Source organism: Kogia breviceps, chromosome 4 (genome assembly GCF_026419965.1).
Source record: "Kogia breviceps isolate mKogBre1 chromosome 4, mKogBre1 haplotype 1, whole genome shotgun sequence".
Taxonomy (NCBI): domain Eukaryota; kingdom Metazoa; phylum Chordata; class Mammalia; order Artiodactyla; family Physeteridae; genus Kogia; species Kogia breviceps.
The window spans coordinates 46,136,997-46,161,322 of NC_081313.1; the positions used below are offsets into that span (position 1 = coordinate 46,136,997).

Below are 24,326 nucleotides of genomic sequence, written 5' to 3' on the forward strand. Positions count from 1 at the left end.
GAGCATAAAATTGCCATCTTACCCATGAACAAAGCTGCTATTTAAAGTTGTGTGTAGCAAAGCACTGAGCTGATCTCCCTGTGTGAAGCAATTATACTCCAATAAAGATGTATTAAAAAAAATAAATTAATTAAAAAATAAAGTTGCATGTAGAAGGAATTAAGCTAAATACCTAAGGCTGAGAGGCTGAGTTGTCTACAGGAAGGGCCAAATACTTCAGAGAAGCATCAGAGTTCAGCCCCCGGAGTAGCTTGTGGATCAATGTATTATTTCTCAGCATTCCCTTTTTTTTTTTTTTTTTTTGTGGTATGCGGGCCTCTCACTGTTGTGGCCTCTCCCGTTGCGGAGCACAGGCTCCGGATGCACCGGCTCAACGGCCATGGTTCACGGGCCCAGCCGCTCCGCGGCACGTGGGATCTTCCCGGACCGGGTCACGAACCCGTGTCCCCTGCATCGGCAGGCGGATTCTCAACCACTGCGCCACCAGGGAAGCCCTCAGCATTCCCTTTAACTGAAGGACAGTTATGCCTAAACAAGCCAGAAATGAGTAAATTGATAAGGTAATCTTTAGAACTGTAGGTATTTTTATAGCACCACAGCGATCATTTAGTTGCACACCTCCTCATCTTCAGATTTAAGAAGAAAAACATGAGGACTAAAAAGGAGGGCAGAAGGAAGTTTCCTTACAAGTGACTAGGACTGCTCAGGACCTTATTTAGAGCTTTGGAGCTGAAGCAGAATTCCCAGACAGAAAGCCCTGTACAAAGTAATCATGAGCACTGGACGCCAAGGATATTAAAGAGGAAGCTCTGCTGACCTGGGAGAACGTTCTAGTGATTAGAAGAGATAAAAGGAATTTGTAATATCTCCCAAACGCATGGTACACAATAGGGTTTATAATTATGGTCTAAAAAAATTATAAGGCTATTTTAAATGTTCCCTTAATTTACACCTTATGTTTGTCATTTTTCCCCCTGAGGTATCATGCAAACATAAAAGAGAATTTAAATTTATAAATATTTAAATTAGGTTACACCAGTTCTGGTTAAAGTCATATGATGTTTTGTTGCTTTCAGTCAACTTCAGAAGGATTTTGAAGACATCTTTGTAAAAGCAGGTTACATATATATGGATTTGTGACATTACAACATAAACTACTGAAAGGTAGGCGCCCATTAAAAAGTGAGCAAAGTTGAATCATTTTGCCTTCTCGTCTCACTGTGATTTTTATTCATTTGAAGGTAAAACTCAAGGCAAAAATCTTAGAACTTCTGTTTGTCACCTCAGAGTTATTTCCCTGCAGCTTAGGAAATCTCACATTTCCCAAACCAGGTCATGAGACTGGAAGTACAGTCTAATTAACATGTTCATAAAACAACTTCCACACTACCAAGGAGAAGACAACAAAGATAAAATCAATTCTGCATTCTTTGGAAACCCTAAAGCACAATCAACAGGAGAAACTGTAATTACAAAACAGTTCCTAATTTAGTAGTTAAGGATTGTTTCATTTCTGTCACATCGCTGTCCATTTTCTTGACATAATACTTTGTGTGAGTAATTTTAAAAGCAGAGTAAAGGGCTTCCCTGGTGGCGCAGTGGTTGAAGGTCCGCCTGCCGATGCAGGGGACACGGGTTCGTGCCCCGGTCCGGGAAGATCCCACGTGCCCGTGAGCCATGGCCGCTGAGCCTGCGCGTCCGGAGCCTGTGCTCCGCAACGGGAGAGGCCACAGCAGTGAGAGGCCCGCGTACTGCAAACAAAACAAAACAAAACAAACAAACAAAAAAAGCAGAGTAAAATATTCTTCATTGACTCTATATATGCGTTCAGCATCACTGACTCTTTCCAACTCACTGCACCCTCTGACACTTCCCCCTTCAGTAGCCTTTGCAATGCCCACAGAAACTGTCCCATAACCTGACTCAGCTCTTCCACCTGCCTCTCCACGGTCCTCCCTCGGAGATCTGATCTTGATCTTGAATTCTACCTTCCAAAGAAAACAGAGGGCATGAGACCAAACTGCCTCAAGTTCCCCTTCTACCTCCCTAATCTCTACATGATCTGCCTCTGTCCTTCCACACCTCCTTCCTATCTTGGAGGAAGTCGTGTCCTTCACGCGTTGTCCGGGGCCTATATCTGGATACTTCCTTTGGGACGTGCTCCAGACCCTTAAAATTACCTGGTGTTCTTCACTACTACTGGGTCTTCCTCCCCTTTTTTCCCTCTTCTCTCCTCTTTCTGTCCTTCTTGTCCAAAATTTTGAAAGGAGTGTACACTACTCTTCTGTGCTTTTATAACCCCCTAAGTATAACGCCCCCGCTTCAACCACTCTCCAACGTGTTGCCAATAATTACTAACTCTCAAATCCATCAGATATACTTTTAGTCCCTCATCTCTAGACTTCTTTAAGGTATTAGACCAACCAGTTTAAAGGAAGGTGCGTCTTCCTTTAAACTCCCATAACATTTTGTATATTCCTGTATTAACATGTTCCCCACTGTTCTGTGATCATTCATTTCTGTGGATGTTCTCCACACTAGTCTATGAGTATCTTTAGGGCAGGACTGTTAGTTATCATATTTATCTGGGCATCCCCTATGCATAAATAAATCAGCATGTTCTAATCCACGTGTTCTAATCCAATTCACTAAGAATGGCATTTTTCAGCAGCTCGGGTATTAGGCTATTTTGTGATTAAAATGTTTCTTTGGTTGTTTCGCATCAGCTCTGATTGTAGAAAATGTTAATACTCTTTACCTGTGCAAAATAAAAAAAAAATTCTAAAGACCTGTAATTAGAATATTGGGAAGAAAGTAATTATGATGAAAGCAAAACCCAAACCTTGTATGATTTTTATTGGCAGCAAAGCACTCTCATCTGACTGTCACAACTGCCTTTGAGGTAGGGGTGGAACCTAGGTCAAAGGAGGGCCAGGGCTGTGCAGTGTGATCACTGCCCAAGAGCTCGGTGAGTGAGGCTGAGTTCATCTCTGCTCTGTTGGTTGAGGCTGTGCACAGAGGAAGGGGTGCCTCTTGCTTTGCGCAGAGGCTCTGTCCATTCACCAAGCGCCACTGTCTGCATTTTCAATTCATCTGCCTGAAGTGTATCCACCCAAAGAAGCACCTTTCCCTAATTCACAGAAAAAAAAAAAAAAAAACTCATAGGCCAGAGTGGTCCCAGGAACAGGGGTCACTTCGAATTCCCTATAAAATTTCGAGAAAACACAAAAAGATCTGCTGACATGGCTGAAGTACAGGTCATAGTCCTAACATGAACAGGAAGAGTTTCTCAGGGAAACCCTTTGACATTCACTAGGCACCCCGTGTACTTCCCCAACTTGCTAACTAACAGGGAATCTGCTTATTTTCTCTGGTCTTACTGCTAATCTATTTTCCAGAAGGTCCACAGACCAAATGCTAAGGCGTCTGCCACAGAATGATACGGTGAATCAAAAGACACTGGGTTTTAAAATGAGGCTAGACCTGGTTTCAGTGGGTCAGCTTTCCGAAGTAATAGACATGAGACCTTGAGCAAGTTTTTTACCCTGTATGAGCATTACTTTCCTCACCTGCAAATAGGGGTTCAAATAAGACTCACCTCTGAAAGTTACCATTGTCATTAAAGGATGTCGTTTATGTGAAAACATGTGGCCTGGGTTCAATCAGCGTTGATCTCTTCCACGAAATACACATAAGTTATATTTGTTACCTATATTTAAGAAATTCACCCGAAAGACTTTAGCATGTCATGTTTAGCAGTCTAATAAGTGATTCTTACCAATGTGCTATGAGAGTTCCTTCAATGGTCTACTCTTCAAAATGAAGCAGGTAAATATCCACTGAATTGTTTTCAACAGGTAAAGAGCTCTGAGAGCTTTCACAAGGTCACACAAAGCAGTAACACCAGAATTAGAGTTAGAAACCTGGAGGGTTTTTGTTTTGTTTTGTTTTTCTCCAGCCAATAGCCTAACATATAGAATCTGGATTATCCATCTTTGAAACCGAATATATATCCCCAAATTTGACACAATATAATCGCCAGTTGAAATATGTTGTCTTGGGTATGTTTATAGTCTGGTACTTCTGTAACAACTAGAAACACCATCTAATAGTCCATCAAGGGGTAAATAGTTATAGAAGTTAACTTTGGCCTGGCAACACTTTGGAGCTATTGTAAAAAAAAAAATAGTGGGATGATTCTATAGCTAGCCAGGATATTTGTGAGCATGAATGTCTGTGGGGTGCGACTGAAGGCGTAGGGGGAAGGGGTAAAGTGCAGCTATTTTTCAAAAAAGAAAGAAAGAAACTTCTAGCCTGAGGCAAGTGGGAAACTGGTTGTTAAGTTCCCTCCTTGGGATCTTCCTCTTAGAATTCTGAACTGTCTTCCTTTTTTCCCTTACTTGCCTGTTTTCCTTGGAACCTGGATACCTCAGCATTAGTGGAAGTAACTTAGTAACAGTCAGCTAAAGTGAGTGCAGAAACAAGGTGGTGGAAAGTGAAGAATTTAATAGAAGCAAAAACATCCCAAATCCACAGCTAATCATTTTCATACGATGGAGAATATTTTCTCCCTTTCTTCCTTTTGTAGGGATTGTCTGACACTTCCCTGTCTTGGGCCACCCACTTAGCCCAGTGAGGATGTAACCTATCAGCAGTTTAAAGTACACAAACTATGTTACTACAGTAGAAAGTCTGCTGCAACTGAAAGTTATATTTAATTTTCATAAGTTGTGGGCACACTGATATTACTGATAGCAACTTTCCTCCTCCGTCATAGCATACCTTAATCAAACTTTTTTAAAAATGTAAAAAATGAATTTTCATTTTCATGTTTAAATGATAAGGTATTGCTAACAGAAATTAAGGAGACTATAGCTAGGGGCACTAAAAGACAGTAAAATAGCAACCCAAGAGAAAAATTATATGTTTAATAGGATGAATATTTCATCTAAAAGAAAATATTTGCTGTATTATATCTTAACCTGAACTTATACCTTAAACAGTGGCTGACTTTGCTATTGAGCCCCAGGGATCTGTGAACAAGATGAGCTTGTGTAATTATGAGCTCTACCTAAACTTTACTGGCCATAAGTGTTTACAAACAAATTGTATATGGCCATAACAGGAATTCAGAATCAAGCTGAGAGTTTGATATTTGCATACTGGAATTTCTGGGTAGTTCTGTCACTCAGAGGAAGAGATGCTACTAAAACAAGGTCAGCCATGACCTGAAATGTCATTAGAAGACAAGCAGACACGGGCAGAAATTTAGGTAGACCAAAATGAGCAGAGCTCTGTTATCTTGCATGAGACTTAATACATTTTGTCCTTCAAAGCATACAGTCATGGAACGCAACACTTCTCCCACCCACTAAAACTCTCATAAGACAAGTGAGAATATTATATGTACAGGCCAAAACATAAACTCTGAAAAATGCAATTCTGGTTGAGTTCCTGTAGTCTTGACATATAAAGAGAAGAAAAACTGAAAAGATGAGACTCTAACAAGCTAGATAAGAAGGACTATCCTTTCATTAAGAAGCAGGCCATCTTGCCTTTCTCTGATCTCACTGGATTTGCTGTTGAAATTATATGTGTGTTGTCTATATACAATATCATTGATATATCTATATCATGCTTCATTCCATAAAGGAATTAGGTCAAAGAAAAAAAAAAAAAAACAGGTTGGTATGTGAGTTGAACCCTTGGTTTACAGAGGAACAACCAAATTCTGACTTGCTAGATTAAATCTTATTAGGAACCAGGAAAGGGCAAATCCAATGAAAGGATGTGGGGGTCTAGAAAAGGGAAAAAGCAGCCTCAGTGTTGAGTCAAAGTGCTATAATCACCCCATTTTGCCTCTTGATGGAAGTGACCTCTCAGCATCACAAAGAGAGTTTGGTAAAAGTATTTAAACGTGTGAGCTTTAAAAAGTTAAATCCTAAGTGTCAAATAAGCGAAATAGTTAATCACCATCCACAATCACTAGTCCCAAATCTTGCTCAGGTTTCCTCAGAGGAGCCCACAGAGAGCAGCACAGGACAGTCTGCCCTAGCAGGGGCCTTTGGCTTCTATCTCCCACAGTCCTCTCTCTGAGTCCTTGGAGTCCATCATAAAAAAGGATGCCCAAGTATTTCAATAAAATGCCCTCCTAAATTTTATAAATGTCAAATTCAATTGCATGCAACATGGCCCTGGCATTTCTGGCATGAAATTACAGAGTTTTTATAAATCGGATTATACAAAGTTGTTATATATTTTAAGTAAGGCAAAAAGCTGCAAACACATGCTAGGCACACTATGTTATGTCCCTCTTATTAGATCCCTGCATAATGATTGCATGTCATGATGCTTCTAAAGAGTCGCCCTAATAGCTACAAGATGAATTTTAAATTCCTACAAAGGTGACTTGCATTTCCCTTCTTCCAACCATGCAAGACCCATTCCTGAATTGCCAGGCTACCACTATATTCTCACAAGTAGCCAGGATAAAAAATAAGGGCTATGTGGTACTTATTTACCTAGTGAGGTGAACCCTTATCTTTGTTTGGCTTGGCAGTAAAAAGGTTGAAAAGTGTAATGGAAAGAAGCCTTCGCAATAAAATCCTCCAGCAAATTTTTTCTAACGTAGCTTTCAACAGGGAAAGCACATTCTTCTTACGACTCTTTTAGCTCTCAAAGGGTAGTGTTCTATTAAGACAAGTAAAAGACCACTTATTAACTGTAACTTGGAACCATTAAACGATGAATCTGCCATACTATTGCTCAATTATCAACAAACTAGCCCCAGGGCTGGAGGATGAGAGATACAGTAGGAACTCTACACCTAAGCTTCTATTGGAACCATTACCTCTGATGAACTTTTGAAGACTCCTCATGGTTCTCCTGCATCTCAACTTTCCCTCCTTCTTGCTCCTTTAAAAAGCAGAAGAGAAATAAGTGTGCACCTCTGTACCCTGCCTATCCAAAGGGTTTAAAGCCTTCTTAGAGATTAGCTTGTGAAACCCGAAGCACACATCTCCTTTAAAATGTTTATTACTCCTTGGCATTGAGCTGCTGCCAACTTCTGATCTACCCACTTTGTGGGGAAAAAAAAAAAGACCTGCATGTGAGAATGAGGAAAGAGAGACTTTGGAGATGCAAAGGAGAGCAACTTGGCAAATCCTTTTTTCTTAGTGGGATCATTCATGAGCATGGAATCCAATCCAGTGGGGGACTCTTACAGTAGGACAGAGGGAAAGAAGGTTTTCTGTCAATGAACACCTAGAATCTCTTACCATAGTATTGAAAGGTGAGGTTATAAATAAGAAAGAAACAACAATCAAGGAAGTTGAGAACAACATTAATTGGGTCAAGTGGAAAAAGCCACCGCCTTCTTCCTTTGAGTTTAACATCTTATTAATGAATCCTTCTAAAGGGCCCAGGCAAGAATAGATACACAGAACACTCACATTCCACCGTGGATCTGTCTGGCCACAATACCAACAAATTGGCACGTCATGCACTGAAATGTATGAAGGGTTACCTAGCTTCAGGCACAAAAGAAAACCACCAGGGCTCTCAACTTCTCCTTAAAGCTTTCAAACATATATGTTACAGATCTAGAGGAGCATGAATAAGCACATTTGCATTCTTTCAAAAACTATAGAGTTGAAGAGCTCATTTCTTTCTAGTCAAAAGCAGAGGTGAGGTAAATGCAACAACAACAAAATAAAAGGTGGTTATAATGCTAGGCATTCAAAGAGTACCTTGCATCCTTCCTATTGTAACATAAACACATAGACCCAAACAGCAAGGCTTAGGCAGAACAAAAACTGTTGCTCTATAGCAAAGTACACTTTGTAGAAATGAGAATGGTAATTTTTTCCCCTAAACAAATCTTAACAGGTACAAAATTAACCTTGAAGGAAGGCATAAGAAATCGATGAAAAAAAAAAATTGACAAATACCTACTATGTGCCAGGGACTGTTTCCAGAACCTTTTAATCTTAGGGTTTAAGACTATTTATGTGACTGTATCGGTAAGAATGACAAAGACCTCACTGCTGATGCCTGACCCTCACCATCAAGTCCAGCAAAGCGATGGCACCAAAGCTCCCCCTGAGTCGGGAACTCTGATGATGCACTTGGAAGTGGGCCACTGAGGTTTGCAGGCATGTCACCCAGACTCCCTCCCAAGCACATTAGACAACACTGGGGACAGTGGCCCTGGGCGGCAGAGAAGGAAGATACGCCACAGTGTCGATTCTGGATGTATCTGATATTGATAGAAAATGAGTACCTGCCCAGTGACCGAGGAGGTCACTCACCCTTCTCTGTAACTGATTTTCAGCTAACAAGCTAAAATGTCTGTCATAAATCAGTAGGGGATTTTGGTGGAGCCTCAAGATATCAGGACATTTTCATCTGAGACACTGCCATAAAAGCAACTAGAAAACCCTCAGAAACCTGTATTTGATGTGTATCACTTATCCTAAGGCCAGCCAAAAAATATACCTGAGAAATATACTTTCAAAATGAGATACATTGCAGTATCCAAACCAAACCATGTTCATAGCCACAAAACCTTAAACTGTGCCTTTATCATGCATTCACAAAGTTTCTGCTATGAGAAATTGAATCCCGTCAACCCTAAAGGTGTGGTGAAACAGGCAATTTTTAAATAGTGAGCTTTCCCCTTATGCTGCCCTCAGCAACTAGTTCCTATAAATGTCTAGTCATAAACTCTAACAAGAAATGGTACATGATGTCACATGCCCAGGGACCTTAATTCATTACACTGAACCTTAATACATGACCAAATATCAGTGCACTAAGCAAGTTCTGTGAGAGTATGAGCACCTCATGATTCATCTGTTAGAATTCTATGAAATTGGTTCATTCTGGTAGAAATATTTCTTGAATAGTTAAAATATTCCTTTAGTGTGAGGCACCAACACATCTTAATGTCATTTTAAAACTGACTCAACACTCTAAGTTTTCCCTTAACCTTCTTTTGGAAATTTACAAAGATCTAAGGCCAAGCAAACTGGCATGAGATGTCAGAAATGCATATCTGTCCTTCCCCAGGGAATTTTCAAATAAAAGAAGACAAAAGAGCAGAAGTCAAATCCCAAACCTCCCTTTTTCTTTTACTTATTAAACAGTTGCCATTCTCAAAGTTGCTGTGGCTGCTTTTTTCGGTTCATTTTTGTCTCTCAATGAAATCAGTTAGCAATTGTCAATGCCCTCATACCTGACTTCTTATTTGGGATGCTTTTATATTAACAAGAAATTTGTTTTTGCATAACCATTACTTTCTCAGACAGCATTTGGTTTTAAACATGTTTTACTTTTCATCCTCACTTGAGACCAATATTCTTTTTCAAGACAAACCCACCTCTGGCACCTGTCATGGAATTTTATAATTCTGATTATTACCAACTGAAGGGGATTATCAATTACTCACCATATCCAGGAATGCCTTCTAAAGGGGAAATTATTCACATGCATCATGTTGGCAGATCTTCTGTCATTAATATTTTCCTTGTCTCGTATGTTACATGTAGTGATTTTCAAAGATGAATTCCAACTCTCCTGTTTGAGCGGCTATCATGGGCAGTTATTGCAACAAGTACTGAATTCCCAAAAATCACCCCCCACAAAAAAAAACAAGGAGCAACAACAAAAGCCCTTCCAGGGTTTGAAGAAAGAAACATCACAGAGTACTGCAGGTATCGGTCCACCCATTTAGGTTCCACTAGTTAGTCAACACACTAAAATAACCAGTTCATTCGCTAATCCTAAATGGTGGCAAATATTGTCCCAGTAAAATCCAACTGCCTAGAGTGGAAATTAATGCATCCTTGCAGGAAGGACTCTGGAATGTGGGAAGAAAGGAGTCAAAAGACAGTTTCTTGTCATCCTTGTTAAAGAAGTGTTAGAAGGGAAATGGGAAACTTCAGGTTCCTTTGCCATGCTGTCCTTTAGAAATGAATACTGCTTTTTCTTCTTTCTTAGGCACATATTCATGTGTGGTCACTTTAACGCAGTGCTGCCTTCTGAGACTGAGACGTGTCGGACAAAGACCTGGGCAGAGGGGCTAGCGACCATGTATAACCAAAAGCCAACTTCTCTCCCCAATCTCAGAATTGCTGGTTTTCAACTGCAAAAGTAGGAAGGCAAGGAGCAATTTCTGCTTTGCAGGACAGGATCACCATGAGCTCCCATCATGACTTCAGAAGGTGCTGTCAGGAGGACATTCATTTCTGCTGCCTAACCCCTTAATAAGGCTGTCTGCTCTCTTTCAGTCAAATGACTAAGCTATTGATTCTTTCCCTGCAGAAACCCCTCTAATTTGTTGTTATCAAACCCATGTGAGGGCTTTTCATATTTTGCCTGGGAAAGAAAATGAATTTTCACAGCTGCAAGTCAGACGTTGTCTAAGAATTTCTTCCCCCGCTGTCTTTCTCTTCTCTTTTTTTCTCTCTTTTTACCCCCAATTCAATTTCCCAGTAGGTGTCATTTACTCAGATGCTCTGACAGCTTCTGAAAGATTCTCACGCCCGAGCTATACAGACCTTGCATGCTTTTAAAACACAATGGCAACAGGCTCCTACTGGGGTCCCCCAGCGCCGAATTTCCAGCAGAACCTTTGGAATCGTCGCAGCCGCCTCGTCTGCCCTGGGCTGTGCCTGCCGGCGGCTCTGAACAGCTCAGGACACTTGCAGGCTCCGTGGTACTGTACATTAACTCTGCAGCAGCCCGCTTGGCTGCAGAGGCTGCTGCCCGACAGGGGATGTGCTGGCGTCAAGGGGGCCCTCTAGGTGGGTTCCCAGACACTGCAGCGCGCCTCGCTCGCCTCCAAGGAAGAGCCGACCAAAGGGGTTAAAGGCACAGCTCGCTCCAAAAAAGCAGATTTCTTCTTTCAGTCAGTGATCACCAAGCAAGACAAGCTAAGCAGCGAGGAACCTGTAAATAACCTCCCAGGGAAATGACACCTTGAACAAACAGATATTAAGGAGGGAGGGGTTTTGTTGGCTGGGTTTTGTTTTCCCCCGTTTTACCCAATGAAAAGAAAGGAAATCAAAGAAGTCCAGAGAGAGAATTTGCAAATGACAGGGTATGGTCACTTCGACTCTCTTGTTTTTAAAATACACAAATGCTGGGGAGGGGGTGCCTTGCTGACTTGACGGTCTGAAACCATTTAGCTACAGATGACCACACGGTCATTTTTGGACAGGAAATCCTCTGGAAGCCAGTTCTGCGGAAGTCGGTTATATTTCAGTTGCAATTGCGCATGCCATAAAGCTGCTTGTTTGATTAAGGGGTGTGTGGATTTGAGGCGTGCTGAGATAAAGCCTTGCCATGCCTACAGTGGCTGTTTTGCATTTCCTCAAGCTTCCCCCTTTGTTGCAAAAAAATCTGTTCAACAATCCCCTGAAAGCACCCCATCGCTGTTGATGCCATTTTAGAGCAAGAATAAAATAGTAAACTCTTGTAATAGTAGGTTGGCAGTTAAATGGTGTTGGTTGGAAATCAGGAGGAGAATGGACTTTACAGTAGCAGTGTACTCAATATTAATGTATCACTTTTTACTTAGGTATTTAAAAAGCCTATTATGCAATTGCTTATTATTAAATGGAATGCTGGCAACATTTAATATATCATGCTATTATCTTCAGCTAGGATTTCCCCAGTGAGGCCCTGTCATAGCAGAAAACATTACACAGAGCTGTCGGGGGGCGGGGGGGGAGTGGGGCGTGGCATTTCCCACAAATTCAAAACCAGGTATAAAGAAATTTGGTCGTGAAAACTGCCATGATTTGGGGAGTTTTCATTTTGATCAAACAATAATCCTAATGAAAGTATTCCTGGCCAGAGGAAGAAATGAGTGATTCATTTAAAAGCAATTTGAACTTGTTGGTTCAAAAAGATGGTAACACAGCTGAAAAGGAATTTGAGAATATTTCCTGGGATTCCCTGTAGCCTAGGCAGTGTCCTCATGAATTCCTTTGGCTGAAGGGAATAAATCTCTTCCATAAAGTCATTTGTGATCTGAACCAAAAGACTTCAGTCTGAATTGTTTTTAACAAGCTATGAATGCTTGAACCAAGCATCACTGAGTATTTCAAAATTTGATATTACATGAGATATTTAAATATTATTATTTAAGAGCAAGGATCACTTACAATGTCCCAGCCTCTGTACTAAGTGCTATACATTATTATCTCATTTAATCCTCACAACAACACTATCAGGAATGGATTATTATTAGCCCTGATCTACAGATGAGGAAATTGTGGTGCTCTAGGATTAAGCAGCTTGCTCAAGGTCAAATATCTAGTAAGAGTCACAATTTGAACCAAGAAAGTCTGTCTCCAAAGCCTGCCTGCATTACTACTATATTTCGGTGCCTCTGTACATAAGAATACCATCTTGCATTAGTGCTATGCTTTCTAAAAGTTTATTTTTACAGGTATTATTTTAGCCTCACAGAACCATGCTGAGGAGAGTAGGACATTTATTATGACAACTTTGGAGATGAATTTCCAAAATGGTAGTATTTGTTCATCATCACACATCATGTTAGTAGTAGATGTGGAAGAAAATTCAGATTATTTGATGATTATTTGACAGGTTAGTGTTCTTCGATGATGACGATGATGATAGGATGATGGATATTAACCTATTTCAAAACCAATAGTTAGTGCTCACACTACATAAAAGAGTAGGTCTCCATGGAAAGTAGCATATACAAGATTTTTTTTTAATGAGATAGAAATTTATTTTCCCTTGTAATAAACATGTATTTACTTGAAATTTCCTTATTTTTTACTTCATTCTACTCTGTTTGTATGCCAAAGTGATACCCATGGGTGAAATAATACCAAAAATATCTCTGAATCTCTCTCAATTACCACACAGTTCAACATTCATTACTTGTTAGCTATGTTTCCATTTGTGGGCAATGATATAATAAATCACTTAAAAAATTTTTAAAATGTAAATAATTTAGTCATCGGCTTACTAGAGGAAATGTAAACTTAAAATACATGTAAACTAAGAGGAGATTTCAACTGAATATTTTTAAAGTAAACTTTTCTTGGCTTTTTATTTCTATTTTTATAGATGCAACTGTCTAGAATAAGGTATAACAAATTAGAACGAAAGGACACACAACTGAGAAGCTATGATAAATAGTTGAAAAGCCAAATTTCTGCCTGAGGGACAACAAAGAAAAAAACGTAATTTACTTCACAGTTCAGGGAACCAAGACTACACATTAATAAACAATCCTAAACTGAGTATTTTGAAAACTCAAGGCAACAAACATATATAAAAGAATGGGCTTGCTTAGAGAATAGAAATAGCTGATTTCCAGCATTCTTATTTCATGCATGTTAGAAACAGGGTCTTCAGAGTTATGACCACTATTTTACAAACTGATACTTCACAAGACTTATTTAATATTTCACAAATGTGTGGTCTTCATGAAACAACATTTGGGCAGAACTATTAGGTTGGTAATTTGAAAAAAAAGTTCTCAAAGATGAATAATGTTGATGGACTAGGGTAATACAAATCTGTTTTTTCTACTAAAAGGTAATCATCTTTTCATGGAACTTCTAAGAAATATAGGAGTAAGCATAAAAAATTACTTTTATGGCAGATCCCAGCCCCATCATTTCAATCAATAAAGGAGCTCTGGGGCTTCCCTGGTGGCGCAGTGGTTGATAGTTCGCCTGCCGATGCAGGGGACACGGGTTCGTACCCCAGTGCGGGAAGATCCCACATGCCGCGGAGCGGCTGGGCCCCTGCGCCATGGCCGCTGAGCCTGCGCGTCCGGAGCCTGTGCTCCGCAACGGGAGAGGCCACAGCAGTGAGAGGCCCGTGTACCACACACACACACACACACAAAAAAAAAAAAAAAAAAAAAAAAAAAAAAAAAAAAAAAATTAATTAATTTAAAAAATAAAGGAGCTCTAATTATTAGCAGGACACCATAGATTGGCGCAAACTTCCTACAGCCATGGTGTAGGCTCAGCTCTAACAACACCAAGGCTAGTCATCCTCTCCTTTTTAAAATTTTAATCCCAAGATAAGCTCAAGAGTATTCGGTCTTTCAAGGATGGACTCACATTAACTATCCTCACAGGAGACTGATACAAGAAAAAAATTTAACAACAGGATGCCATTTTATTGATAAAGAGTAAACTACAAACTCGGAGCAAACTGAATACTCTAACATTTTCATGAAAGACTGTTTACTGTACTCAAAGTCAGAGAAGAATTAACTAACCAGTGTCCCCATGCCCTTTTCCTATAATTAAAGTCTCTTTCTGCCATGGCTAGGGGGTTTTGCTCCCAAGGGTGATGGTGTTCAAACTAAATTCCTGGGAGTCCTGTGGTTTTGCAAAGTTGCCTCAAGCCAACTCAGGGCAAAGGGAAGGCCAACTACCTTGTACTGTTTTAACCAGAGCCCCTCTGCTTTTACCTGTTTTACATCTAGGTTTGGTTCGAAAAGGGGAGTTCTTTAAAAAATGTTCACAAAAACATAAGAGTAGGGATACAAAATTAACACTTTCTAGGCAAAGTCTTATCCCTGTATTGTCAGTTTCAGGACTCCATTCTCTTCAAACCCCTTCAATTGCACAATGAGTTTAATACAAATGATTAAGTTATATCTTTATGCTAACATAAGCATAGCATAATAAAAACACACCCTAGTCCAAACCTTGTGTGTTTCCTAAAACTCTTTAGTCACTTATCTGACAGTCACTTATCTGATGTAATGACTTAAGTCATTGATTTTCCCGAGTTTCACTTTCAGAATGAGATTTTAATTTCAAGTGTTAAGGTCTATCTTTCAGTCACCATCACATTTTGCTATAACCAATAGCTACTATCAATGACTGCCTCTTAAGTAACTTGGGTGAAATAAAATTAAAACCCCTGTAGGTTTAGATATGGACAAGGGTCTAAAAGGTATTCTATGATTAATCTTCTAGGAATCCTAACTGTCATTTCAGATATTTTAGAGAAGCTTCCCATTCTTTCAAGGGGCTGGTTAACTTTTGTATAAAAATATTTATATATACAAATACCTCTGCATAATTTTAACACGTTTAACTGCATATTAGCAGTATGAGTATGTTATAAATAGAAGATACAGTCACTTGGATATCTTGGGGGATATGACTTTTTCACCAAAAGCCAGAAAAGCAAAATATTTTTTAAATTGTCTAACAAAAATGAAATTTATGTGTACTTTTTGCTTATGCATGTGCATGTGTGTGTAAATGCACATATTTTTGTCCTATGTATTATATAGATCATCAATTAATAAACAGGTGAGAGTGGCATCCCAGTACACAGAACGAGACCCAAGATGACTGCACATTCCCCACCCCTACCTCCGAGTAGGAAAAGAACATTCAAGACCAAATCCTCTCTCCCACTGCTGCAGAAAACCAATCCCAATCCCAACAGTGTCTTTCTCTGTATATTTATAACACCAAAAACGTTGCTGGCACTCAATAAACAAACGTTAACTAATGACCACGTTGATAGCGATGACTTCCCACTTCTGGCAAATTCTCGCAAAGCCTGAAGGCACACTGTTCAGCACCTTTATAACTAAAATAAGAGGAGCTCTTTATGAAGCCATGGTTTCAACCGCTAAGAATCAGGGTACTGGGTCATGTTTCAGCAAGTTGCTAGTTCATTCAATTTCTACACGTTCTTATGACCAAAAATACAACCACCAACAGAAAAGTGAAAAAGAAATTCATTAAACACCCATTTTGATCACCTAAAACCAACAGATGGAAATTTTCATGATTATAGCTAATATAACAAGTCGTTTTGGATCATATAGTCTAAACTTAAATCTTCTCATCTTAAATGATAAATAAACACATTTACAGAACAAAATTCTCATACCATCAAACACAATACATTTCATAATTGGGATATTTAGAAAGCTTGCTAAATTCCACTTTTAAAATCTTTGAAAGTAGAAGTGTTGGAATAACTAACGCTAGGATACAAAGAAAGCACTTACTATTGATTACTCAAAAATCAAATGTGGAAAAATATCTACAGCAAGTCTGAAGAAGAAAAAGTCGAATTTGTATTCTTTCTTACTGTCTCAAGATGTAAGCCCTTAATTTCAGGTTCTGCCTTTCACTTTTTGTATAATTTTGAACAACTCACTAAAACTCTGTGAAGCTTAGTTTCCTTATTGTAACAGAAATAATAGCAAACTTATAGGTTATTATAATTTTTAAATTTCTGGGGTAAATTATAGAAAATACTTTGTAACATGAAGAGAGCTCCTTAAATGTTGTCACATATACTTTTAATTCAATCATTAGAAAATGTAGATCCTTCACATGGTCTGCAATTTACTTAAATTAAAATGGAAAAAAAAAATGGAAACAAAAACCAATGAGACAGTATTGGAAGTCCCTTCTGAAAGGGAATTATATTTCATTTCTATCTTAAACTTTTCTAAAAGCTTTGTATTATATTTGTTTCAGAAAGTTAAAGGAGTAAAAATATTTCTCATGTAATAAGATAAGGCCCAGCTTCAATATATACCCATGTTTCTGGGATAGTAAAGATTTCTAAGAATGACTTGGAAAAAATATCTGAAATATTGGTAGGTGAAAAAAAAACAACCCTCAGGTTTGCAGCCTGATATTTTTAATATAAATTTAAATATGCATATAAATATATATTTATGCCAATGTAGAGGAAAAGATCTAGAAGGATATATACCAAACTACTGACAAATTAACCACCTCTGAGATAAGGAAGTAAAAGTAGGCCTCATTAACAAAGGATTTTCAGGGCTTCCCTGGTGGTGCAGTGGTTGAGAGTCCACCTGCCAATGCAGGGGACACAGGTTCGTGCCCCAGTCTGGGAAGATCCCACATGCTGCGGAGCGGCTGGGCCCGTGAGCCATGGCCGCTGAGCCTGCGCGTCCGGAGCCTGTGCTCTGCAACAGGAGAGGCCACAGCAGTGAGAGGCCCGCATATCGCAAAAAAAAAAAAAAAAAAAAAAAAAAGGATTTTCACCTCTTACTTTACATATTTTTGAATTGATTAATCTTCTTAATGAGAATATTTCCATGTATTATTTGCATAATTGAGACACCAATGAAGAGAAAAATATACCTAGTATTTATTAAGGAAGAATAGTCATTTATAGTTAATATCAATGTATTGGAATATCAAACCCAAGTTTCTAATATTTGTCAGATAGAATCTCTGGTAGACTTGAAATATCTAACGTCAAACCTCAAAACCGAACAGTTAAATTCAAAATATATATTCAAGAATTCAAACATTGCACTAACATCATTAGCTAAATCAATATCAAGTCTTAAAAAGAGAAACGAATAACTGATTTATTCTTTTACCACGTCCATACAAACACTGTAACTGGGGCCAGAAGCAGTACTTATTCAGAGTTGGAACCATTGACATTAAAGCTATATCTACTTGCAAAATGAAATATCTGATCACACATCTTGAAAACAGGATGTGTTTATTTTACTCCAGCTCAAATATGTAAGTATCTGCAAACTTGAAGACTTCCTAACTCCTTAATTCTGATCCTACTTTGTATCTGCTGGTATATTTCTTTCAAAAAACTTAAGGTAGTTACGTACCTACTATAGTAGTAGTATTGGGTTGGCCAAAAACGTTCATTTGGGTTTTTCCGTAACAACTTACAGAAAAACACGAACAAACCTTTTTGGCCAACCCAATATACAGTATATATGTTTTCTGGTCCAGGTAAATCCAAGAAATTATTTTTACCTACTTTTAAAATGGAATAGGATGGATGGTCTACCATTTATATTTTCAATCTAATTTATTGTTTCTTTAATATTATGGCAATGAATCACTCTTGGTTCTGTGTTTAAGGGCTTTTTTAATTGTAATTTTGGGAGGGTATATCTTCATAGCCATTTTCATAGGAAGTTAAACGAAGCTTCATCAAAATCTGCAAATCACATGTCATTTAAAATTCAAAGACCTCAGTTGCTGCTTCCAATACACACACACGCTCCCACTCACCCACCATTGACAGTTAACTAAGTAAAAGAAATTATGATTATGATATTTACAAATTATATGTATATATTTATAATATAGATATTACATATACATATAAAGACACATACATATGTATTGTTATTTCAACACATATTTACTGCATAAGGACATTGCTACTCCATTATTTTTTTTCAGTTACCTTTGAAACAGAGGGCTAATGATCATCATAAGAAGAGAAATTCCATCAGGGCACTGGGAATTTTTTGGCTGATTTTGTCCCTGTGGTATCCCCAGTGCCTAGAATAGTGTCTGGTGCATAATAAGTGCTCAGTGAAATATTTGTTGAGTGAATAATTATCATAAATGAATCAATCACTATACCAAACATGATTATTTTTGAAACAGCTGCCTACAGCTGTTTCTAAAGAGCTTTCCTTACCTACACCCTTATTACCCTTATAAAACCTGACTGCAATAGGTATGAAAACTTGACCCACTGGCACCTGATTCATTCACTGGATAGAAAACATTAATATTGTATATTTGGAATGTGAATGGTCATAAGAAAATAGGGAATCTAATCAGTTCCAGATGAGCTTGAACCAAAATGTTATGTGGACTTAGGGGCTGAAGGCATTTTGGGTCAAGTGCAAACTAATGACTAAGGAAATTGTAGCAATTATAGATAGAAGCAGGCAAAGAGCTGAAACACAGAGACAAACAGAAATGGAATATTATATAGCCACAGAAAGAGGAGTTGCCTCAATTCTTGAGTTTTACAAATCCAGCAAGACCAAGTTCCATTTTGTTTCCGTGATTTTCTGTATCTTTCCAGTAACTATATTCCCTCCTTTTTCACAGAAGCTAGTCTAAGTCAGTTTCTTTTTCTTGCAATCGAAATCTTGACTAGATGAGTCACCATATAAGAAATTGTATGTTGCTATTCATAAATCCTTTACCTCCCCACCAAAATAAAGCAATTTAAAATTAAGGCTATATTGTAATACTGAATTAGCCAAGTGAATTAGCTTGACAATGAATTGATGGTTAATCAAGGGGCTTAAATTAAAACACACACACACACACACACACACACACACACGCACACACATAGGAATTAACAATTAATGTATCTACATCTACATCCACACGCAGGGATTCTGGAGAGAGCATCCCTTTTCTCTGACCGACATCTATTACACTTCCAGTCAAAATATTAGCTTCTTATTTTTCTCAAACCCCTTTCATCATTTTATTCACTGAATGTTAATTTGTTTCAGATAAGGAGGCAAAAGACAGAAAGAGAGAGAGAGAGATTAAGGAAGGGGGAAAATAGTGTGATTTTTATTAGCTTTATGGAGGAAGAGAATTTAGTACTTGAAAGGCATAATTCCTTTGAAGGGAGAAAAAAGGGCATTCATATGATTATTTTAAAATAATCATTTAACAGTTTTAAAATATTAAAACATTGAAACCAGAAGTCAATATTTTAGAATAATTGTTTTAAAGTCATTTTGATATAATTAAAACACTCTGCATTTGAGTGCAAAATAAATTCAAGGCTAATTACTAAATCCTAGTTGCCTATTGTAGACAGATAACTCCTCCATCACCTAGCACTTAATACCTTCTGCTCTGCTGTGTTTTTTAATGTTCTGACTTGGAGGAGAATCCATAATACTGGGCACTTGAAACTATCAACTAGCCTGCCTCTCTCTCTAATTGGCATACTCTACCCCTAAAAACATCACTACAGACTGCACAGCTCACTTAACAGATACAAACAGGCAAACATAAACACCATGTCCAAAACTGAATGAAAAAGAAAAATACTAATATGTGATCTAACTGCCTAGCCATTTAGCGTATTCTTTTCTCTACGGGAAGCACGTCATATGACTAGGGAAGAAGTCAATGTGAAATGTAACATGGTTTCATCAGCCGTTTTTAGTTCTGAGGTTTGTAAAATGGATAAAGACACAACAGAACTTTACATTTTTCCACAAAATAAAGTAGCAAAGCTGATCAAACAGTAAGTTTACTTTGAGGATTTCTCCACTCTTCTCACTGACCCTTCCCCTTTAGATTGCTGATGGAACAGGTAGATGAGATTCTGATCCTTTGTTACCAGGATTCTCAGCAAGCTTCCATGATTTTTGAAATGCCTGCTTTATTTTTAGAAGAATGGAAGTGGCCCTGGAATCAGGAACAAAGTTAATGAATAAACTCCTCACCTTTCTCCTTCTACCCAACAAATACCCACTGATTAGAGGCACAGGCCATTTGGATGAGGCTACCATAGTGTGTCAAGGGTTGGAATATTTTTGTTCCTGAAGGAGAAGAATCAAGCCATTGTTGCAACCCAGAATCCCTGGTGACTTCTCCTCATGGGCTGTACCTTTTGTGAGCAAGTGACAATTCTAAACTCCCAGTCCTAAGGAGTCTGAAAGGAAGAAGAGGAGAATAAAGACAAGGGCAAGTGAAAGGCAGTGGAGTGGGATAGAAGGGCACTACCATTAATACTAACTTTCCCATTTCCCTTGTTTTTCACAATGACTTACTGCTTCTTACACCTTTAACACAGATTTTCTTTGAGATTCTTCCACTGGCACATAGGTGTTTTAAAAATCAGAATATTTGCTGGACTGTGTAAATAATTTTCCTTTCAAATATTAGAGGACGATTGAAAGGAGAAACACGCAACTAGAGATACAAATGTGATGTGGTATTGTCAGGATAGTAAAAAAAACATTTTTAAAGAGTATTAATATTATAACAAAGTCATTGAAAATTAAGGACATGTGATATGTATTAAAAACACATTTTATTTTGGTTTCTCACTACCCCTTTAAGTTTTATTTATGGAGAAAGTCTTGTCACTTTTCTGGGCAATCTCAGGCAACAGAGAACTTTATATTCTCTTTAAACCATCAACTCAGATGCTGTTCAGATATTAGAATGTCCCTTCCAGGGATTTCCCTGGTGGTCCAGTGGTTAGGAATCCACCTTCCGATGCAGGGGATGCAGGTTCGATCCCTGGTCGGGGAACTAAGATCTCACACGCTGCAGGGCAACTAAGCTCGTGTGCCACAACTACTGAGCCTGCGCTCTCTGGAGCTTGCACTCCACAACTGGAGAGAAGCCCACATGCCACAACAAAGAGCCTGTGAGGCGCAATGAAGATCCCGTGTGCTGCAACTAAGACCCGACACAGCCAAATAAATAAATAAATATTTAAAAATAGATAAATAAAAATAAAAATAGAATGTCCCTTCCAAACTGTAATCTGAAACTCCAAACTTGATTTAACTCACATCTTCCAGCTCCCAGCTGGACCCACTGCAGACTAGCTGCTTGCAACAGGGTAAGTGGGTAAGGAAGCGGTAAGGTTTATCTGCTCCCTCCTTGCTAGCCCGACTTCACAGCTATTGGTACTGACTACTCTGGGGCCGGAGAGCATGGAGAGAGGTGACGAAAGGAAGGAGAAGATTTTTTTTTTTTGAACTGGCACTGTCATAAGATGGCATCTTGCACTGGGGACCTGGCAGATGTTGAAAGCTGCCTCTGTCTCGTGGGCACTTTTGTGGGTTCATCAGCCACATCCCCGCTGGTCCCTCTGGCGACAACTCCTAGGACCCAGGAAGAGCTTGTGTTCAGAGTGCTGCTGGTTCATCAGCCCCCCACCAAGCCCACGGTTTTCTAGGGATCCAATCCTTATAAACCCAAACCCTTGCTGTTGAAGTCCAAGTGCCTTTTGGCTCAGGGCCAGCTCTCTCTCACATGCGGTGCACACCCAGTCCATGGGAAAAATTCCCACCATCGGATCCTCTTTTTCTGGGCTTGATGTGAATGAGATGACTGCAGCCCCCTTTGAGGGAAGAGAGGGTAGGGCTCATAGCACCACCCAGTTATCTCTTTCTATAAAAAATGAATAATAGCTTTTCATAAGATACACTTCCTTTCCCCTCTCTGAACTCTGTTATTGCCTTGATCTGAGTTAAGGGCCCTGGTGTAAGTGGCCCAAATGTCATGCAACTGACTCTTGGCCACCTATTTTGAAACTTGGAATTTAGGACGGGCACCACACTTTGGGATGTGGCTATTGTACCTCACTGCCTTTGTTGAAACTTCGGTTTTAACATTTGTTACCATGTGATTAACACCATGGTTCCTTTACCATCGCTGGTCAACCACTCAACATCCACCCTCCCTCTTCCTTGCTGGCAGAAACCCAACTTTTTTGTGGGAATTTACTTTTTGAGGCAGCTTAAGTACTCAGAGAAGGTGACACCCTGCCCAGTTCAGGGGTAAATCCTGAACAGTCTAATCCCATTTTCTGGCCAGTAATTCCTTTATGTCCTAAGACCAAACTTGGCCAAAGAGATATAAAAGGAAGTCAGCTGAGATGACTTCTGGGAGAAGCGTTTCTTAAAAAGAGAAGGAGAAAGAAGAAAGGGTTCATTTTCTTCTTTTTTTAATCTTTTTTTTTGGGGGATGGGGGGTGGTACACGGGCCTCTCACTGCCGTGGCCTCTCCCATTGCGGAGCACAGGCTCCGGACGCGCAGGCTCAGCGGCCATGGCTCACGGGCCCAGCTGCTCCACGGCACGTGGGATCTTCCCGGACCGGGGCACGAACCCGTGTCCCCTGAATCGGCAGGCAGATTCTCAACCACTGCGCCACCAGGGAAGCCCTGAAAGGGTTCATTTTCTACCTTTGGACCTTGTGCCTGGCTGGGGCCATGATCTTGTGATAATTAGGAGAGTCAGTCTGAGCAAAAAGACAACATGCTAAGAAGGCAAGCAGAACCTGGGTGATGTGCCTGAGCCTCTTAATTCCCATCCCTGAAAAATAACTAAATAAATAAAACAAAAACAAAAAAACCATCCTTGGAATGCTCTATCTTGGAATTTCATGTTATAAGACAATATATCTTCCTTATTTGTTTATGATAAGCCATTGAGTTAGCAGCTCCAAACTTGCACCAAAGGCATCCTCCCCGAGAGAGTTCAACATGAAACACTGATTATAATCCAGGGCACTTCTCAATAGGTGACCAAGTTAGAAGAGGGAAGCTTATGGTTTCTCACATTTTTTTTTTCTTTCTAAATAGCTGGTGAATAAGCTCATCTGCCAAGAAAGCACTTTTAAAATCAGATGTTTAACTGCAATTTAAAATTGCAATTGCTATTATTGAACTGAAACAACAGTTGTGATAACTGATGACACGTGTGACAACCAATGTAAATAAAAACAAACAAAAGCTATGTTCAATTTGCAAATCCATCATTTATCAGTAGGCTTGGATCTCTCTTGGAGTTCACGGGGGAAACTAAAGAGGTTTCTTATATTACATGATATTGTCAATACTCAGGGCAAGGATCACATTCTAATCTTAGGAAATCAGAAGATGATGTGTGTGCCAAAAACCCCTTGGAAAGTGAATCACACTTTCTGCTGAATTCCATTTAAAGGACCTATTTTACTATTCCATATTATGACGTGGGTGTGCTTATTTTAAATCACTTTCAGAGAAACACTAGGTGACTAATTTGTGACAACGATATGTTTGCAGACTAACACATTCACAAGAACAGCAGAATAATGAGCTAATTTTTATAAAGTACAAGATGGAATTTACTGAAAGTCGGTGCCCTAAGCTATCATAATTGTCCCTTATACTCCAAGAAGACACTTCTAGTAAACTTGCTACCCACATCTTTGCTTTTGGATAAACAGGCCAAAGTATAACTAATCCTCTTCCCATGAAACTAGGTCTCTGGTATTTGAACACGCTTCCTATTGGGAGAACTTTCAGCAGGTATGAAATGTCTGCATTTTTTTGTTTTAACCTCCACTGCCTGAATGGCATCCCATAATGAGGCACCATTAGTCTTAACTGTTCTCCAGTCCATGCTGTTGTCGTTGTTCTGTTGATGCTGTTTCTCTGATGGTTCATGAACATTGAAGTGGACGCACATTTCTATTTGGATGGTCTCTCCCTTTTTCCTCTTTGTTTGCAAGCTCCAGCTCACTGATACGGGCACCCTATCCTCAGTACTGTTGAGATTGCCTTTTCCGTTTTTCCTTCCTTTACTCAAGTTAATCCAAGGATGACTTTATCCCTCTTATCATTAGCCTCGTCCTCCCTCCTCTAGTCCCCAACCAAAGCTTGAGATTGATAAACCTAAGTCCCAATTTTGCCTCTTTCTGTATTACATCTTCTAGGAGCCCTGAGTATAAACGAGCTAATTTGCCCTGCTAGGTTAATAGAAGT

General features: G+C 39.2%; 1 protein-coding gene across 7 annotated transcripts in view; it reads right to left on the bottom strand.

The window, feature by feature from the left end:
* Positions 1-24,326, bottom strand: part of PDE4D (phosphodiesterase 4D) — a 1,495,323-nt gene that overhangs the window by 559,828 nt on the left and 911,169 nt on the right. The window contains exon 1 of one of the 7 annotated variants that reach the window (XM_067031005.1): positions 9,449-10,682. The exons of the other annotated variants lie outside the window; for them this stretch is intronic. Coding sequence (XP_066887106.1) covers positions 9,449-9,495 — 47 coding nt within the window. The 5' untranslated portion in view covers positions 9,496-10,682. Of the gene's footprint in view, positions 1-9,448; positions 10,683-24,326 lie in introns of those variants that run through there. 7 annotated transcript variants of the gene reach the window in all.